At 42.5% G+C, this 15,132-nt stretch overlaps 1 protein-coding gene across 5 annotated transcripts in view; it reads right to left on the bottom strand.

Annotated features, from left to right (window-relative positions):
* Positions 1-15,132, bottom strand: part of LOC110519975 (uncharacterized) — a 177,557-nt gene that overhangs the window by 31,605 nt on the left and 130,820 nt on the right. For all 5 annotated transcript variants that reach the window (XM_021596908.3, XM_090229529.1, XM_090229528.1 and 2 more), the window contains 7 exons: positions 15,058-15,084; positions 9,954-10,160; positions 1,769-1,795; positions 1,575-1,637; positions 1,325-1,408; positions 982-1,032; positions 193-321 (listed from right to left, as the gene is read on the bottom strand). In XM_021596908.3, the coding sequence (XP_021452583.3) occupies positions 193-321; positions 982-1,032; positions 1,325-1,408; positions 1,575-1,637; positions 1,769-1,795; positions 9,954-10,160; positions 15,058-15,084 (588 nt within the window). The remainder of the gene's footprint in view (positions 1-192; positions 322-981; positions 1,033-1,324; positions 1,409-1,574; positions 1,638-1,768; positions 1,796-9,953; positions 10,161-15,057; positions 15,085-15,132) is intronic.

Below are 15,132 nucleotides of genomic sequence, written 5' to 3'. Positions count from 1 at the left end.
TAAGTAAAAAATACAGGCATTTCACTGCAGAGGTCACCTTCCTTCTTACACTATGATAAAGCACAGTACATCCATTCGAAATAATTAGGGATAAAAACACAGTCAAATGCTTATGACTCTTATGGTTGCATTGTGGTATGTTAGATGAAAGGCAAAAGAATGGAGAGAAGGGTGCATTTCCTGAGGACCTACCGGTTGACCAGGAGCACCATCCTGTCCTGGGGGACCTTTGGGGCCAAATAAGCCAGAGACCCCTGTCCCAACAACAGAGGTACCTGGGGCCCCGGGGAGGCCAGGAGGGCCAGGCAAACCAGGCAGTCCCTACCGCCCCCAGAAAATACATCATGATTATTGTGCACATAATTTTAGCCCATTCAACCCCCCTAAACAACTGTTCCCGCAGTTTGTTGCTGCAAAAGAGAATGTCCAATTCTCAGTCAACTTCGTAAAATAAAGGTAAATAAATGAATACATTTTTGTTTGAGTAAACTGCTCACAAATGTCAACAAACCCTAGTATGTACCCTAGTAATCCTAGTAAGGACAACATATCTTAAAAGAAACATACTGTAACAAATCATAGCTTGCGATGAAATACAGCAAGGAATGCTTTCTGCTCGACATTGGTTGAGTAAATTAATGCCTTTCCAAATTGCTACTTCCTTCAAATTAATTTCACAGCTTAAGTCGCGTTCCACTTTGAGGTACGACGCTGTACGCTCGAGTTGGATGTTTGGTCAGAGGAATACATAAAACATAAATCTGTACTGGGATTGGGGTTGTTTATACAGGTGTAGTGGCGCACTAACACCGCTTCGGGGTGAAGTTTCCCCTAGGTGCAAATCTAGAATCAGCTTTCCTTCTCCATATCCAAATTGTAACCATTAGGGGGGGAAAATGCAAAACTGACCCAAGATCAGTGTCTGTCTAAGGGCATCACCTAACAACTGCGGATGAACCAGTGTGAGAGAAGTGGACTTACCCGAAGTGTCTCCAAGTCAGGGAACCCAGAGCCCTCCATGTCTGCAAAGGTCTAAAACAAAGAAGGTGAACTAGCTCATACACATAATAGAAGTCATCATGCTCCATGGTGTTTACCTTGCAATTACATACAGGTCATATGTATCTACTGTAGCTCTGCTGACACCTTCTCCCCATTTGAAAGAATTTAGCTAAAATATGATTTGCCGATCGCAACTGAACATTTTGGTATCAACAACCCTGTTGTGGTAGTTGCTTCAGGGTCCTTTGCTATCTGCAAATTGTTTGTAGAAAATACAACACTAGGACTTTCGATAAAATGACTGGGGTCAATGTAGACTCACCGGCCGGTCGTGTCTGGTTGGCGCTGGTTGTCCGGGGGGCCCTGGAGGTCCCCTGGGGCCTGGCTGGCCCTCACCACGGTCACCCTGTGGGGCAGACACACATGATCTGTTTGTGTTGTCTTGCCAACTCCTATGTTCAGTGTCATGCCAAACAACCATAACAGTTGGTTATACAGAACAAAACAGATCTGGGACCAAGCCACACGATAACAGCTTCTCAATACAACAATGCCATGACAGAATATAGTACCTTCTCTCCTTTGAGCCCGGGGTCTCCTGGGATTCCAGGGAAGCCTGGTGGTCCAACAGGGCCCTGGGTAAGAGACAGAGCAGACTAGCAACTTGAGCCATGCAAATACTTGACCTTTAGACAACCCATCCTCACTGCACCACTAGTTATCCATTAAATGGTAGCTTTCAAAGTACATTAATTTGTCAACCTACTTGAGATCCATCTTCACCTGGATCACCCTGTGAAGAAGAGGAAAATAAAACAAAAATTTAAATGGATACTGATCAAAAAGGAAAATATTTAAAACCTGAAGACACGACGGGCCAATTGCATCCACTGTTTGTCACTGTTTTATCTCCAGGCGATCTCTTGTTAACCCTTTCAACTCCATAGCCATATAAGAACACCTATAATTGCATTGCTAAATAGTAGGCTATTTGGGTATGCCAAAATATAAACCTTTATAATACGTGACATTTCTATATTTGAGTATTTTTGTAATTATTTATTTGAGTAACTTTTTTATTCTATTTATTTACCAGGGGGTGCTGCAGCACCCACAGCAACCTTAGTTCCTGCAGTTTTGTGTTTTGAATGAAGTATTGTACATCGTTACCTTTTTAAAACCATCCTTTACAGAATACAATTTTGTAGGCTATCCATAATAGTAGCTCATGAGTGCACAGAAAGTTTGGGAAAGTCCCTGTTCCTCTTAATTTTGTCAGTGACCAAACCCCCCAAAAATACATGCAGTGCACAAATACAGGCCAATCAAATCAAGCTGTGCAAACAAACTGAACGATGATGGTTGGAAGATTTTCAAAAATAACTTAATTTAGTTCAAGATGTATTGTGAAAGAAAGGAAATTAAAGCGATTCGTGTGAAAACAATGGTGACGGAGGAGACTGACCAGTTCAAGCACAGGAAAGGTAATGCAAGCTTTGCTTATCCCGGATGTTGGAGGTGGCAGCCTACATAAACTCTGCCTCGAGCTTGAGGAAACATTCAGTGGTGTAAAAAGTACCCCAAAGTAAAGATACCTTAATAGAAAATGACTCAAGTGAAAGTGAAAGTCACCCAATAAAATTCACTTGAGTAAAAGACTAAAAGTACTTGGTTTTAAATATACTTAAGTATTAAATACTTAAGTATAAAACATAACATATAAAACATGTAATTGCTAAAATATACTTAAGTATCAAAAGTACAAAAACAAGTATAAATCATTTCAAATTGCTTATATTAAGCAAACCAGACAGCATTAATTAAAAAAGGTTTTATTTTTTATTTACGAATAGCAAGGGGCACGCTCCAACACTTACACATCATTTAGAAACGAAGCATGTGTTTAGTGATTCTGCCAGATTAGAAGCAGTAGGGATGACCAGGGATGTTCTCTTGATAAGGGTGTGAAATAGACCATTTTCGTCTCCTGCTAAGCATTCAAAATGCAATGAGTACTTTTGGGTGTCAGGGGAAATAAATAGTAAACAATTAACTTTTCTTTAGGAATGTTGTGAGGTAAACATAGTAAAAAATATAAATAGTAAAGTACAGATATCCCAAAAAACTACTTAAATAGTACTTTCAAGTATTTTTAATTAAGTACTTTACACCACTGGAAACATTGTAGAGGTAAGATAACTAGCTAGCTATGAATGCTGAAACATTTCACTATGGATGGCTTAGCTAGCTATCTAATAGTCCAACTCACATATGTTGGCATTTGCCTAGTTGTATAGCATGCTAATATTAGCAAGCTATCCTTGCAGCTAAGTTAGCTAGTTGGCTACAAGCCATGCAAGTAACGTCGGCAGTCTAAGGTTAGCTAACAACATTAGGCTAACTTTAGCAAGTAAGTGAACTAGCTAGCTAATATTAGCTTACTTGGTCATGACATACAGTATTTAGAGACCTATAATTTTTTGCTATGTACTTTATCTGTGAACTTTGTCAGAGACTCAGTGGCCGGGTCCGAATACCCATACTTGTGTCCTAAATAGTAGGCTGTTTGAGTATACGAAAAAAATTGAAATTTCGATAGAATGCAACATTTAGAAAATGTAGTATACTTTAAATGCAGGATGTCGCACTCATTTCGGCTTTGACAACAGCTGATTAATTAGGTAAGGGGAAGTGCTACTGAAATTAATGAATAGCGGCAAAAGACGCAATCACGCATTACCACATTCTCAGTATGCGAAAATAGGATGTTTAATGGTAGAGTATGTGACATTTCGGAAACAGAGTATGGTTTAAATGCCAGGATGTTATACTCACTTCAGCTCTTCATCTAGTAGAATACAATGCATGCTTTTTCCACAATGCATTGAAAGAGCTGGGCTGTGATAGGCCCTAATTCTCTAATTAGGAAGATGCCAAAGCTTCTGAGGTGGTGTTCAAATGTAGGCTAAGTAGTCTTGTTCTCCTTAAAATAAACACAAGTGTCTTTGATAACAGAAGTCTGTTTTTCTTATTTTTTAAGTGAAATTATTTTTTCTCACTGAAAAGTGTATTGTTCTCTTATCCTTCAAAGCTTTTAAATGAAACTGAACAAAAAGATAAACGCAACATACAAGAATTTCAAAGATTTTACTGAGTCACATTTCATATAAAGAAATCAATCAATTGTAATTAATTCTTTAGGCTCTCCCCCCTCCCCTCCGGCACAGACCACAATCAACAGCCTGATCAACTCTATGCGAAGGAGATGTGTCGTGCTGCATGAGGCAAATGCTGGTCAACCAGAAACTGACTGATCCACACCCTTATTTTTTTTTTTTAAGGTACACCACATTGCAAATAGTTTGTGGACACCTGCTCCATGAACATCTCATTCCAAAGTCATGGCCATTAATATGGGTTGGTCCCCCATTTGCTGATAAACCAGTCTCCACTCTTCTGGGAAGTCTTTCCACTAGACGTTATAAGATGGCTGAATGGAAGCAAGTCCCAGCAGCAAAAAGAGCATTAGTGAGGTCGGGCACTGATGTTGGGCGATTAGGCCTGGTTTGCAGTCGGCATTCCAATTCATCCCAATGGTGTTCAATTGGGTTGAGGTCAGGGCTCTGTGCAGGCCAGTCAAGTTCTTCCACACTGATCGACAAAACATTTCTTTATGGACCTCGCTTTGTGCACGGGGGCATTGTCATGCTGAAACAGGAAAGGGTCTTCCCCAAACTGTTGCCACAAAGTTGGAAGCACAGAATGTTCTAGAATGTCATTGTATGCCGGAGCGCTAAGATTTCCCTCCACTGGAACTAAGAAACCGAGCCCGAACCATGAAAAACAGCCGCAGACCATTATTCCTATTCCAAACTTTACAGTAGGCACTATGAATTCGCGCAGGTAGCGTTCTCCTGGCATCCGCCAAACCCAGTTCCATTCATCGGACTGCCAGATGGTGAAGCGTGATTCATCACTACAGAGAACGCGTTTTCACTGCTCCAGAGTCCAATGGCGGCGAACTTTACACCACTACAGCCGATGCTTGGCATTGCGCATGGTGATCTTAGGCTTGCGTGCGGCTGCTCCGCCATGGAAACCCATTTCATGAAGCTCCCGACAAACAGTTTGTGTGCTGACGTTGCTTCCAGAGGCAGTTTGGAACTCGGTAGTAAGTGTTGCATCTGAGGACAGTCGTGCGCTATGCACTTCTGCGGTCCCATTCTGTGAGCTTGTGTGGCCTACCACTTCGCGGCTGAGCCATTGTTGCTCCTAGAGGTTTCCAATTCACAATAACAGCACTTGCAGTTGTCGGGGGGGGGGGGGGGGGGGGGGGGGGCTCTAGCATGGCAGAAATTTGTCTAACTGACTTGTTGAAAAGGAGGCATCCTATAACAAAGACCAAGATGGCGTAGCAGCAGGATGTGTATATTTGTCTTTGTCTTTGTCTTTATTCTGTGTCTTATCCTGTGTAAATAGCCATTCTTTTTCGTACATATCTTAATCTCACTTTCTATCAACTAAATATACTTTCCTGCAACCCGCCTCACCCAATGTGGTACGGATCTGCTATTTTTATTCCTTATAACTGGAACTTCCATCAGGAGCTAGCCAGCTAACTAGGTACTAGTCTCTCGTTCACCAGCCAGCTTTAGCTCAGACAACACCTGACAGTCTGCACAGCTCGATATCAACCCAGAGCATATCTGACTGCTTCTTTCTACCATATCACCGGATTCCTGCTGCTCTGGATCATTACACCGGATCATCGCAGCTGTTGGCTGCAAACGAGTGTCTACTGTTAAAAACACCTCTGTCCCGAAGCAAGCACCAGCTAGCCTTGAGCTAGCCTCAAGCTAGGCCCATATACCAGCTAATTTGAGGGCGACAATACCTCCTTTGCCAATTGGCCTGGACCCTTTATTGTCGACACGGAGCCCCGCTGATCCATCACGACTGGACTGCCGACGTGATTGCCCGATGTGGTCTACTAGCCCCGGCCCGTTAGCTTTTCTGAACGCTGTGTCCCCTGCTCGCCTAGCGTAGTAGTGACTACCGAACGGCACCCGGAATCACCTATTGCTGCTCTTTTGACCCTATGATCACTCGGCTACACAGCTGATGCCCCCTGGACTGTTTCAATAACACGGTACCTCATTTTGTTTACCTGTTGGCCCCAGCCTCGAACTCAGGTTCTGTATGTACTTAATTGACCTGTTCTGTCCATTTATCGCCATTTACCCGTTGTTGTCTTAGCTCTCCTGATCAACACCTGTGATTGCTATATGCCTCTCTCTAATGTCAATATGCCTTGTCTACTGCTGTCTTGGCTAGATCTTATTGTTTTATTTCACTGTAGAGCCCTCAGTCCCACTCAAAATGACTTAGATAACTCTTTTGTCCCACCCCACACACGTGCAGACCTCACCTGGCTTAACTGGTGCCTCCAGAGACAAAACCTCTCTCATCATCACGCAAGGTTCACCTCCACTGTACTCACATCCTACCATATCCTTGTCTTACATTATGCCTTGAATCTATTCTACCACACCCAGAAATCTGCTCCTTTTATTCTCTATCCCCAACGCACTAGACGACCAGTTCTTATAGCCTTTAGCCGTACCCTTATCCTACTCCTCCTCTGTTCCTCTGGTGATGTAGAGGTTAACCCAGGTCCTGTAGCCCACAGTTCCACTCCTATTCCCCAGGCACTATCATTTGTTGACTCCTGTAACTGTAAAAGCCTTGGTTTCATACATGTTATCAGAAGCCTCCTCCCTAAGTTTGCTTTATTCACTGCTTTAGCACATTCCGCCAACCCTAATGTCCTAGCAGTGGCTGAATCCTGGCTTAGGAAGGCATTTCCATCCCCACGATAGAACTGCCAAAGGGGGTGGAGTTGCAATCTACTGACATAGTTCTGTCATGCTATGCAGGTCCCAAACAGTTTGAGCTTCTACTTTTAAAAATCCACCTTTCCAGAAATAAGTCTCTCACTGTTGCTGCTTGTTATAGACCCCCCTCAGCCCCCAGCTTTGCCCTGGACACCATATGTGAATTAATTGACCCCCCATTTAGTTTGTATAGTTTGTACTGTTAGGTGGCCTAAACTGGGATATGCTTAACACCCCGGACATCCTACAATCTAAGATAGTTGCCCTCAATCTCACACAAATTATCAAGGAACCTACCCTACAACACTAAATCTTTAAACACGGGCACCCTCATAGATATCATCCTGACTAACCTGCACTCTAAAAACACCTCTGCTGTCTTCAACCAGGATCTCAATGATCACTGCCTCATTGCCTGCATCCGTAATGGGTCCGCGGTCAAACGACCACCCCTCATCACTGTCAAACACTCCCTAAAATACGTCAGCCAGCAGGCCTTTCTAATCGACCTGGCCCAGGTATCCTGGATGGATATTGACCTCATTCCATCAGTAGAGGATGCCTGGTTATTCTTTAAAAGTGCTTTCCTTACAATCTTAAATAAGCATGCCCCAATCAAAAAATGTAGAACTAAGAACAGATATAGCCCTTGGATCACTCCAGACTTGGCTGCCTTTGACCAGCACAAAAACATCATGTGGCATACTGCATTGGTATCGAATAGCCCCCTTTTCAGGGAAATTAGGAACCAATATACACAGGCAGTTAGGAAAGCAAAAGCTAGCTTTTCAAACAGAAATTTGCATCCTGTAGCACAAACTCCAAAAAGTTCTGGGACACTGTAAATTCCATGGAGAATAAGAACACCTCCTCCCAGCTGCCCACTGCACTGAGGCTAGGAAACACTGTCACCACTGATAAACCTACGATAATCGAGAATTTAAAAAAGCATTTTTCTACGGCTGGCAATGCTTTCCACCTGGCTACCCCCCCTACCCCGGCCAATAGCTCTGCATCCCCCATTTCTCCTTCACCCAAATCCAGAAAGCTGATGTTCTGAAAGAGCTGCAAAATCTAGACACATACAAATTAGCTGGGTTAGACAATCTGGACCCTCTTTTTCTAAAATTATCTGCCGCAATTGTTGCAGCCCCTATCACTAGCCTGTTCAACCTCTCTTTTGTATCGTCTGAGATCCCTAAAGATTGGAAATTTTCCGCGGTCATCCCCCTCTTCAAAGGGGGAGACACTCTAGACCCAAACTGTTACAGACCTATATCTTTCCTACCCTACATTTCTAAAGTCTTTGAAAGCCAAGTTAACAAACAGATCACAGACCATTTCAAATCCCACCATACCTTCTCCGATATACAATGTGGTTTCCGAGCTGGTCATGGGTGCACGTCAGCGAAGCTCAAGGTCCTACACAATATCATAACCATCGATAAAACACAATACTGTGCAGCCGTCTTCATCGACCTGGCCAAGGCTTTCGACTCTGTCAATCACCACATTCTTATTGGCAGACTCAACAGCCTTGGTTTCTCAAATGACTGCCTCGCCTGGTTCACCAACTACTTCTCAGACAGAGTTCAGTGTGTCAAATCGGAGGACCTGTTGGCCGGACCTCTGGCAGTTTCTATGGGTGTGCCACAGGGTTCAATTCCCGGGCCGACTCTTTTCTCTGTATACATCAATGATGTCGCTCTTGCTGCTGGTGATTGTCTGATCCACCTCTACGCAGACGACACCATTCTGTATACTTCTGGCCCTTCTTTGGACTCTGTTAACTAACCTCCAGACGAGCTTCAATGCCATACAACACTCAATGCCATACAACACACACTTCCATGGCCTCCAACTGCTCTTAAATGCAAGTTAAACTAAATTCATGCTCCTCAACCGATCGATGCCTGCACCCGCCCGCCCGTCTATCGTCACTACTCTGGACGGTTCTGACTTAGAATATGTGGACAATGACAAATTCCTAGGTGTCTGGTTAGACTGTAAACTCTCCTTCCAGACTCACATTAAACATCTCCAATCCAAAATTAAATCTAGAATCAGCTTCCTATTTCGCAGCAAAGCCTCCTTCCCTCATGCTGCCAAACATTCCCTAGTAAAACTGATCTTACCGATCCTTGACTTTGGCGATGTAATTTACAAAATAGCCTCAAACACTCTACACAGCAAATTGAATATAGTCTATCACAGTGCCATCCGTTTTGTCACCAAAGGCCCATATACTACCCACCACTGCAACCTGTAAGCTCTCATTGGCTGGTCCTCGCTTCATATTCGTCGCCAAACCCACTGGCACCAGGTCATCTATAAGTCTTTGCTAGGTAAAGCCCCGCCTTATCTCAGCTCACTGGTCACCATAGCAGCACCCACCCGTAGCACGCGCTCCTGCAGGTATATTTCACTGGTCATCCCCAAAGCCAACTCCTCCTTTGGCCACCTTCACTTCTAGTTCTCTGCTGCCAATGGAACAAATTGCAAAAATCACTGAAGCTGGAGTCACTAACTTTAAGCATCAGCTGTCAGAGCAACTTACCGATCATTGCACCTGTACACAGTCCATCTGTAAATAGCCCACCCAACTACCTCACCCCCATATTGTTATTTATTTATTTTGCTCCTTTGCACCACAGTATCTCTACTTGCACATTCATCTTTGGCACATCTATCACTCCAGTGTTTAATTGCTAAATTGTAATTATTTTTTTTAAATTTTTTTGTGGATCCCCCTCCAATGTTTAAGAATATGGATAGCAACAACAGCATAAACACACTTTTAGTTATATGGATATACAATTTGCCAACACATGGCTAACTTTTGTTTAACTAGCTAAACAGCTGCTATAAACTAATGTGGGTTAGTCAAAAAAATGAAAAACTATGTACCAAATCTATAAAAATATTGAGTACTTCTCCTTGCCATTATCATTCACCTGATGATAAAACAAGAGGAGACTTTTTTGGGGCAAAATATGATGGGGGTTGTGACCCCTGCTCTACTGGTATGGAGGTGGATGGGAACGGAAGCCAACTCACAGGCTCTCCGTCAGCTCCTGCGGGTCCCTCAGGGCCGGAGGCACCAGGAGGCCCAGCTGGTCCTCTTGGACCTGCCACCGTCTGAACCACGGAGCCGTCGCCACGTGATACCACCTCTGCTGCTGGCCCTGGGAGGCCGGGTGGTCCGGGGGGACCAGCGGGGCCGGGGTCACCCTTCGAGCCGGGGTAGCCAAAGCCTGCTTTTCCCTACGTAGACAACAGGACAATCAAAAAGTTATACATCTATGTTGTTTCCAAAGAATACCGTCTTGGTATGGAGACAGAAAACCATTATGTTAGCTTCAGGAACAACTTTAAGATAAAATTGCATGTGTTGTACATAGCATTATGTGTATTATAATTCGTACATCATGCTACACGTACCAGATGTTGTGTAAATGTGACTTTCCCAAAAAATGATGATGATAGAGGGAGTGACAATTTGTCTCAGTTCAGGTGGTGAATTAATTTCAACATACAGTGGGGCAAAAAAGTATTTAGTCAGCCACCAATTGTGCAAGTTCTCCCACTTAAAAGGATGAGGCCTGTAATTTATCATCATAGGTACACTTCAACTAGGTACAAAATGAGAAGAAAAAAAATCCAGAAAATCACATTGTAGGATTTTTAATGAATTTATTTGCAAATTATGGTGGAAAATAAGTATTTGGTCAATAACAAAAGTTTCTCAATAGTTTGTTATATACCCTTTGTTGGCAATGACAGAGGTGAAGACTTACAGAAAAAGCTTGACAAGGTTTTCACACACTGTTGCTGGTATTTTGGCCCATTCCTCCATGCAGATCTCCTCTAGAGCAGTGATGTTTTGGGGCTGTTGCTGGGCAACACGGACTTTCAACTCCCTCCAAAGATTTTCTATGGGGTTGAGATCTGGAGACTGGCTAGACCACTCCAGGACCTTGAAATGCTTCTTACAAAGCCACTCCTTCGTTGCCCGGGCGGTGTGTTTGGGATCATTGTCATGCTGAAAGACCCAGCCACGTTTCATCTTCAATACCCTTGCTGATGGAAGGAGGTTTTCACTCAAAATCTCACGATATATGGCCCCATTCATTCTTTCCTTTACACGGATCAGTCGTCCTGGTCTCTTTGCAGAAAAACAGCCCCAAAGGATGTTGTTTCCACCCCCATGCTTCACAGTAGGTATGGTGTTCTTTGGATGCAACTCCGCATTCTTTGTCCTCCAAAACACGACGAGTTGAGTTTTTACCAAAAAGTTATATTTTGGTTTCATCTGACCATATGACATTCTCTCAATCTGGATCATCCAAATGCTCACTAGCAAACTTCAGATGGGCCTGGACATGTACTGGCTTAAGCAGGGGGACACGTCTGGCACTGCAGGATTTGAGTCCCTGGCGGCGTAGTGTGTTACTGATGGTAGGCTTTGTTACTTTGGTCCCAGCTCTCTGCAGGTCATTCACTAGGTCCCCCCGTGTGGTTCTGGGATTTTTGCTCACCGTTCTTGTGATCATTTTGACCCCACGGGGTGAGATCTTGCGTGGAGCCCCAGATCGAGGGACATTATCAGTGGTCTTCCATTTCCTAATAATTGCTCCCACAGTTGATTTCTTCAAACCAAGCTGCTTACCTATTGCAGATTCAGTCTTCCCAGCCTGGTGCAGGTCTACACTTTTGTTTCTGGTGTCCTTTGACAGCTCTTTGGTCTTGGCCATTGTGGAGTTTGGAGTGTGACTGTTTGAGGTTGTGGACAGGTGTCTTTTATACTGATAACAAGTTCAAACAGGTTCCATTAATACTGGTAACTAGTGGCGGACAGAGGAGCCTCTTAAAGAAGAAGTTACAGGTCTGTGAGAGCCAGAAATCTTGCTTGTTTGTAGGTGATTAAATACTTATTATTAAAAATCCTACAATGTGATTTTCTGGATTATTTTTCTCATTTTGTCTGTCATAGTTGAAGTGTACCTATGATGAAAATTACAGGCCTCTCTCATCTTTTTAAGTGGGAGAACTTGCACAATTGGTGGCTGACTAAATACTTTTTTGCCCCACTGTTTATGATGTGAAAAACAGGCAATTTGCTTCCAAATCAAGCAATGGATGACCGAGTTAAAATGAACTGAACAGAAGGGCTTTGACAATCCCATAACAGTAGTTAATAGAGTCTACACTAATCTGAGAAATATATTTAAGTACAGGGGGAGGAGAGTGCTTCATTCAGTCACGCCATCTTGATCAAAGTGCATTGACTGATTATAAATGAGGCTATTTACAGTGCCTTGCGAAAGTATTCGGCCCCCTTGAACTTTGCGACCTTTTGCCACATTTCAGGCTTCAAACATAAAGATATAAAACTGTATTTTTTTGTGAAGAATCAACAACAAGTGGGACACAATCATGAAGTGGAATGACATTTATTGGATATTTCAAACTTTTTTAACAAATCAAAAACTGAAAAATTGGGCGTGCAAAATTATTCAGCCCCTTTACTTTCAGTGCAGCAAACTCTCTCCAGAAGTTCAGTGAGGATCTCTGAATGATCCAATGTTGACCTAAATGACTAATGATGATAAATACAATCCACCTGTGTGTAATCAAGTCTCCGTATAAATGCACCTGCACTGTGATAGTCTCAGAGGTCCGTTAAAAGCGCAGAGAGCATCATGAAGAACAAGGAACACACCAGGCAGGTCCGAGATACTGTTGTGAAGAAGTTTAAAGCCTGATTTGGATACAAAAAGATTTCCCAAGCTTTAAACATCCCAAGGAGCACTGTGCAAGTGATAATATTGAAATGGAAGGAGTATCAGACCACTGCAAATCTACCAAGACCTGGCCGTCCCTCTAAACTTTCAGCTCATACAAGGAGAAGACTGATCAGAGATGCAGACAAGAGGCCCATGATCACTCTGGATGAACTGCAGAGATCTACAGCTGAGGTGGGAGACTCTGTCCATAGGACAACAATCAGTTGTATATTGCACAAATCTGGCCTTTATGGAAGAGTGGCAAGAAGAAAGCCATTTCTTAAAGATATCCATAAAAAGTGTTGTTTAAAGTTTGCCACCTGGGAGACACACCAAACATGTGGAAGCAGGTGCTCTGGTCAGATGAAACCAAAATGGAACTTTTTGGCAACAATGCAAAACGTTATGTTTGGCGTAAAAGCAACACAGCTGAACACACCATCCCCACTGTCAAACATGGTGGTGGCAGCATCATGGTTTGGGCCTGCTTTTCTTCAGCAGGGACAGGGAAGATGGTTAAAATTGATGGGAAGATGGATGGAGCCAAATACAGGACCATTCTGGAAGAGAACCTGATGGAGTCTGCAAAAGACCTGAGACTGGGACGGAGATTTGTCTTCCAACAAGACAATGATCCAAAACATAAAGCAAAATCTACAATGGAATGGTTCAAAAATAAACATATCCAGGTGTTAGAATGGCCAAGTCAAAGTCCAGACCTGAATCCAATCGAGAATCTGTGGAAAGAACTGAAAACTGCTGTTCACAAATGCTCTCCATCCAACCTCACTGAGCTCGAGCTGTTTTGCAAGGAGGAATGGGAAAAAATGTCAGTCTCTCGATGTGCAAAACTGATAGAGACATACCCGAAGCGACTTACAGCTGTAATCGCAGCAAAAGGTGGCGCTACAAAGTATTAACTTAAGGGGGCTGAATAATTTTGCACGCCCAATTTTTCAGTTTTTGATTTGTTAAAAAAGTTTGAAATATCCAATAAATGTCGTTCCACTTCATGATTGTGTCCCACTTGTTGTTGATTCTTCACAAAAAAATACAGTTTTATATCTTTATGTTTGAAGCCTGAAATGTGGCAAAAGGTCGCAAAGTTCAAGGGGGCCGAATACTTTCGCAAGGCACTGTAAAAAGTTATGGGGGAGACTGACAATAAAATGCTTTTTGGTTACAAGACAAAAGACTGGCACATGAACAAGGCATCTGGAGTGCCATTCATTATTATGTGTTTATTTGGAGTTTAAAAGGTAGTGTTGGCCCACATCCAGTAACTTTCACATTCAAGGTACAAAAAAAAGTTTTCATACCCCTTGACTTGTTCCACATTTTGTTGTTACAGCCTGAATTCAAAATGGATGAAGTAGATGTTCTTTATGACCCATTTACAAACAATACCCCATAACGACAAAGTGCAAACATGTTTAGGAATGTTTGCCAATTCACGTAAGTATTCACACCCCTGAGTCAATACATGTTAGAATCACCTTTTCAAGTAGATTTAAGTCCAGTGTAGATTTGGCCTTGTGTTTTAGGTTATTGTCCTGCTGAAAGGTGAATTCATCTCCAAGTGTCTGGTGGAAAGCAGACTGAACTAGGATTTTGCTTGTTCTTAGCTCCATTCAGTTTCTTTTCTTATCCTGTAAAACTACCCATTCCTTAAAAATGCACTATGCAGAAATGGCTCCGCCATTGGCCTCATGGTGAAATCCTTGAGCGCTTTCCTTCCTCCTCAGCAACTGAGTTAGGAAGGACGCCTTTATCTTTGTAATGACTGGGTGTATTGATACACCATCCAAAGTGTAATTAATAACTTCACCATGCTTAAAAGGATATTCAATGTCTGCTTTTTTTCTTCTTATTTACCCATCTACCAACAGGTTCCGTTTTTTGCAAGGCATATGAAAACCTTCCTGGTAATTGTATGTGTGGGGTACAGAGATGAGGTAGTCCTAAAAACACTGCTATTGCATACAGAGTCAATGCTAATTATTATGTGACTCGTTAAGCACATTTTTACTCCTGAAATTTAGGCTTGCGTTAACAAAAGGGTTAAATACTTATTGACTCAAGGCATTTCACCATTTCCATTATGGGGTATTGTATGTAGGCCAGAGACAAAAATAAATCACAAATTAATCCATTTTAAATTCAGTCTATAACAACAAAATGTGTAAAAAATCATGAGGTATGAAAACTTTGATAGATAAATAGATAAAGACAGAATTCCAATCTCTGTCGAATGCTTGTGCAATATTATGCAATGTTTCGACCTAAACGTCTTCGTCCAGACAAATAATAAACTTGCAGAAGCATTCAACAGTACTTGGAGCACAACGTTACAAGAATAGATCATTTGAACATACCTTCATTCCCTTTTCTCCAAGCACTCCCTGCAGGAAAAAACACACCCAAGAGAAAAGAACAAGTTAGCATTTGAG

This window comes from Oncorhynchus mykiss, chromosome 3 (genome assembly GCF_057628025.1).
Source record: "Oncorhynchus mykiss isolate SJ-2025 chromosome 3, ASM5762802v1, whole genome shotgun sequence".
In the NCBI taxonomy this organism is placed as follows: Eukaryota; Metazoa; Chordata; class Actinopteri; order Salmoniformes; family Salmonidae; genus Oncorhynchus; species Oncorhynchus mykiss.
Note: the sequence above shows the minus strand (reverse complement) of the source record. Positions and strands in the feature narration are given on the sequence as shown.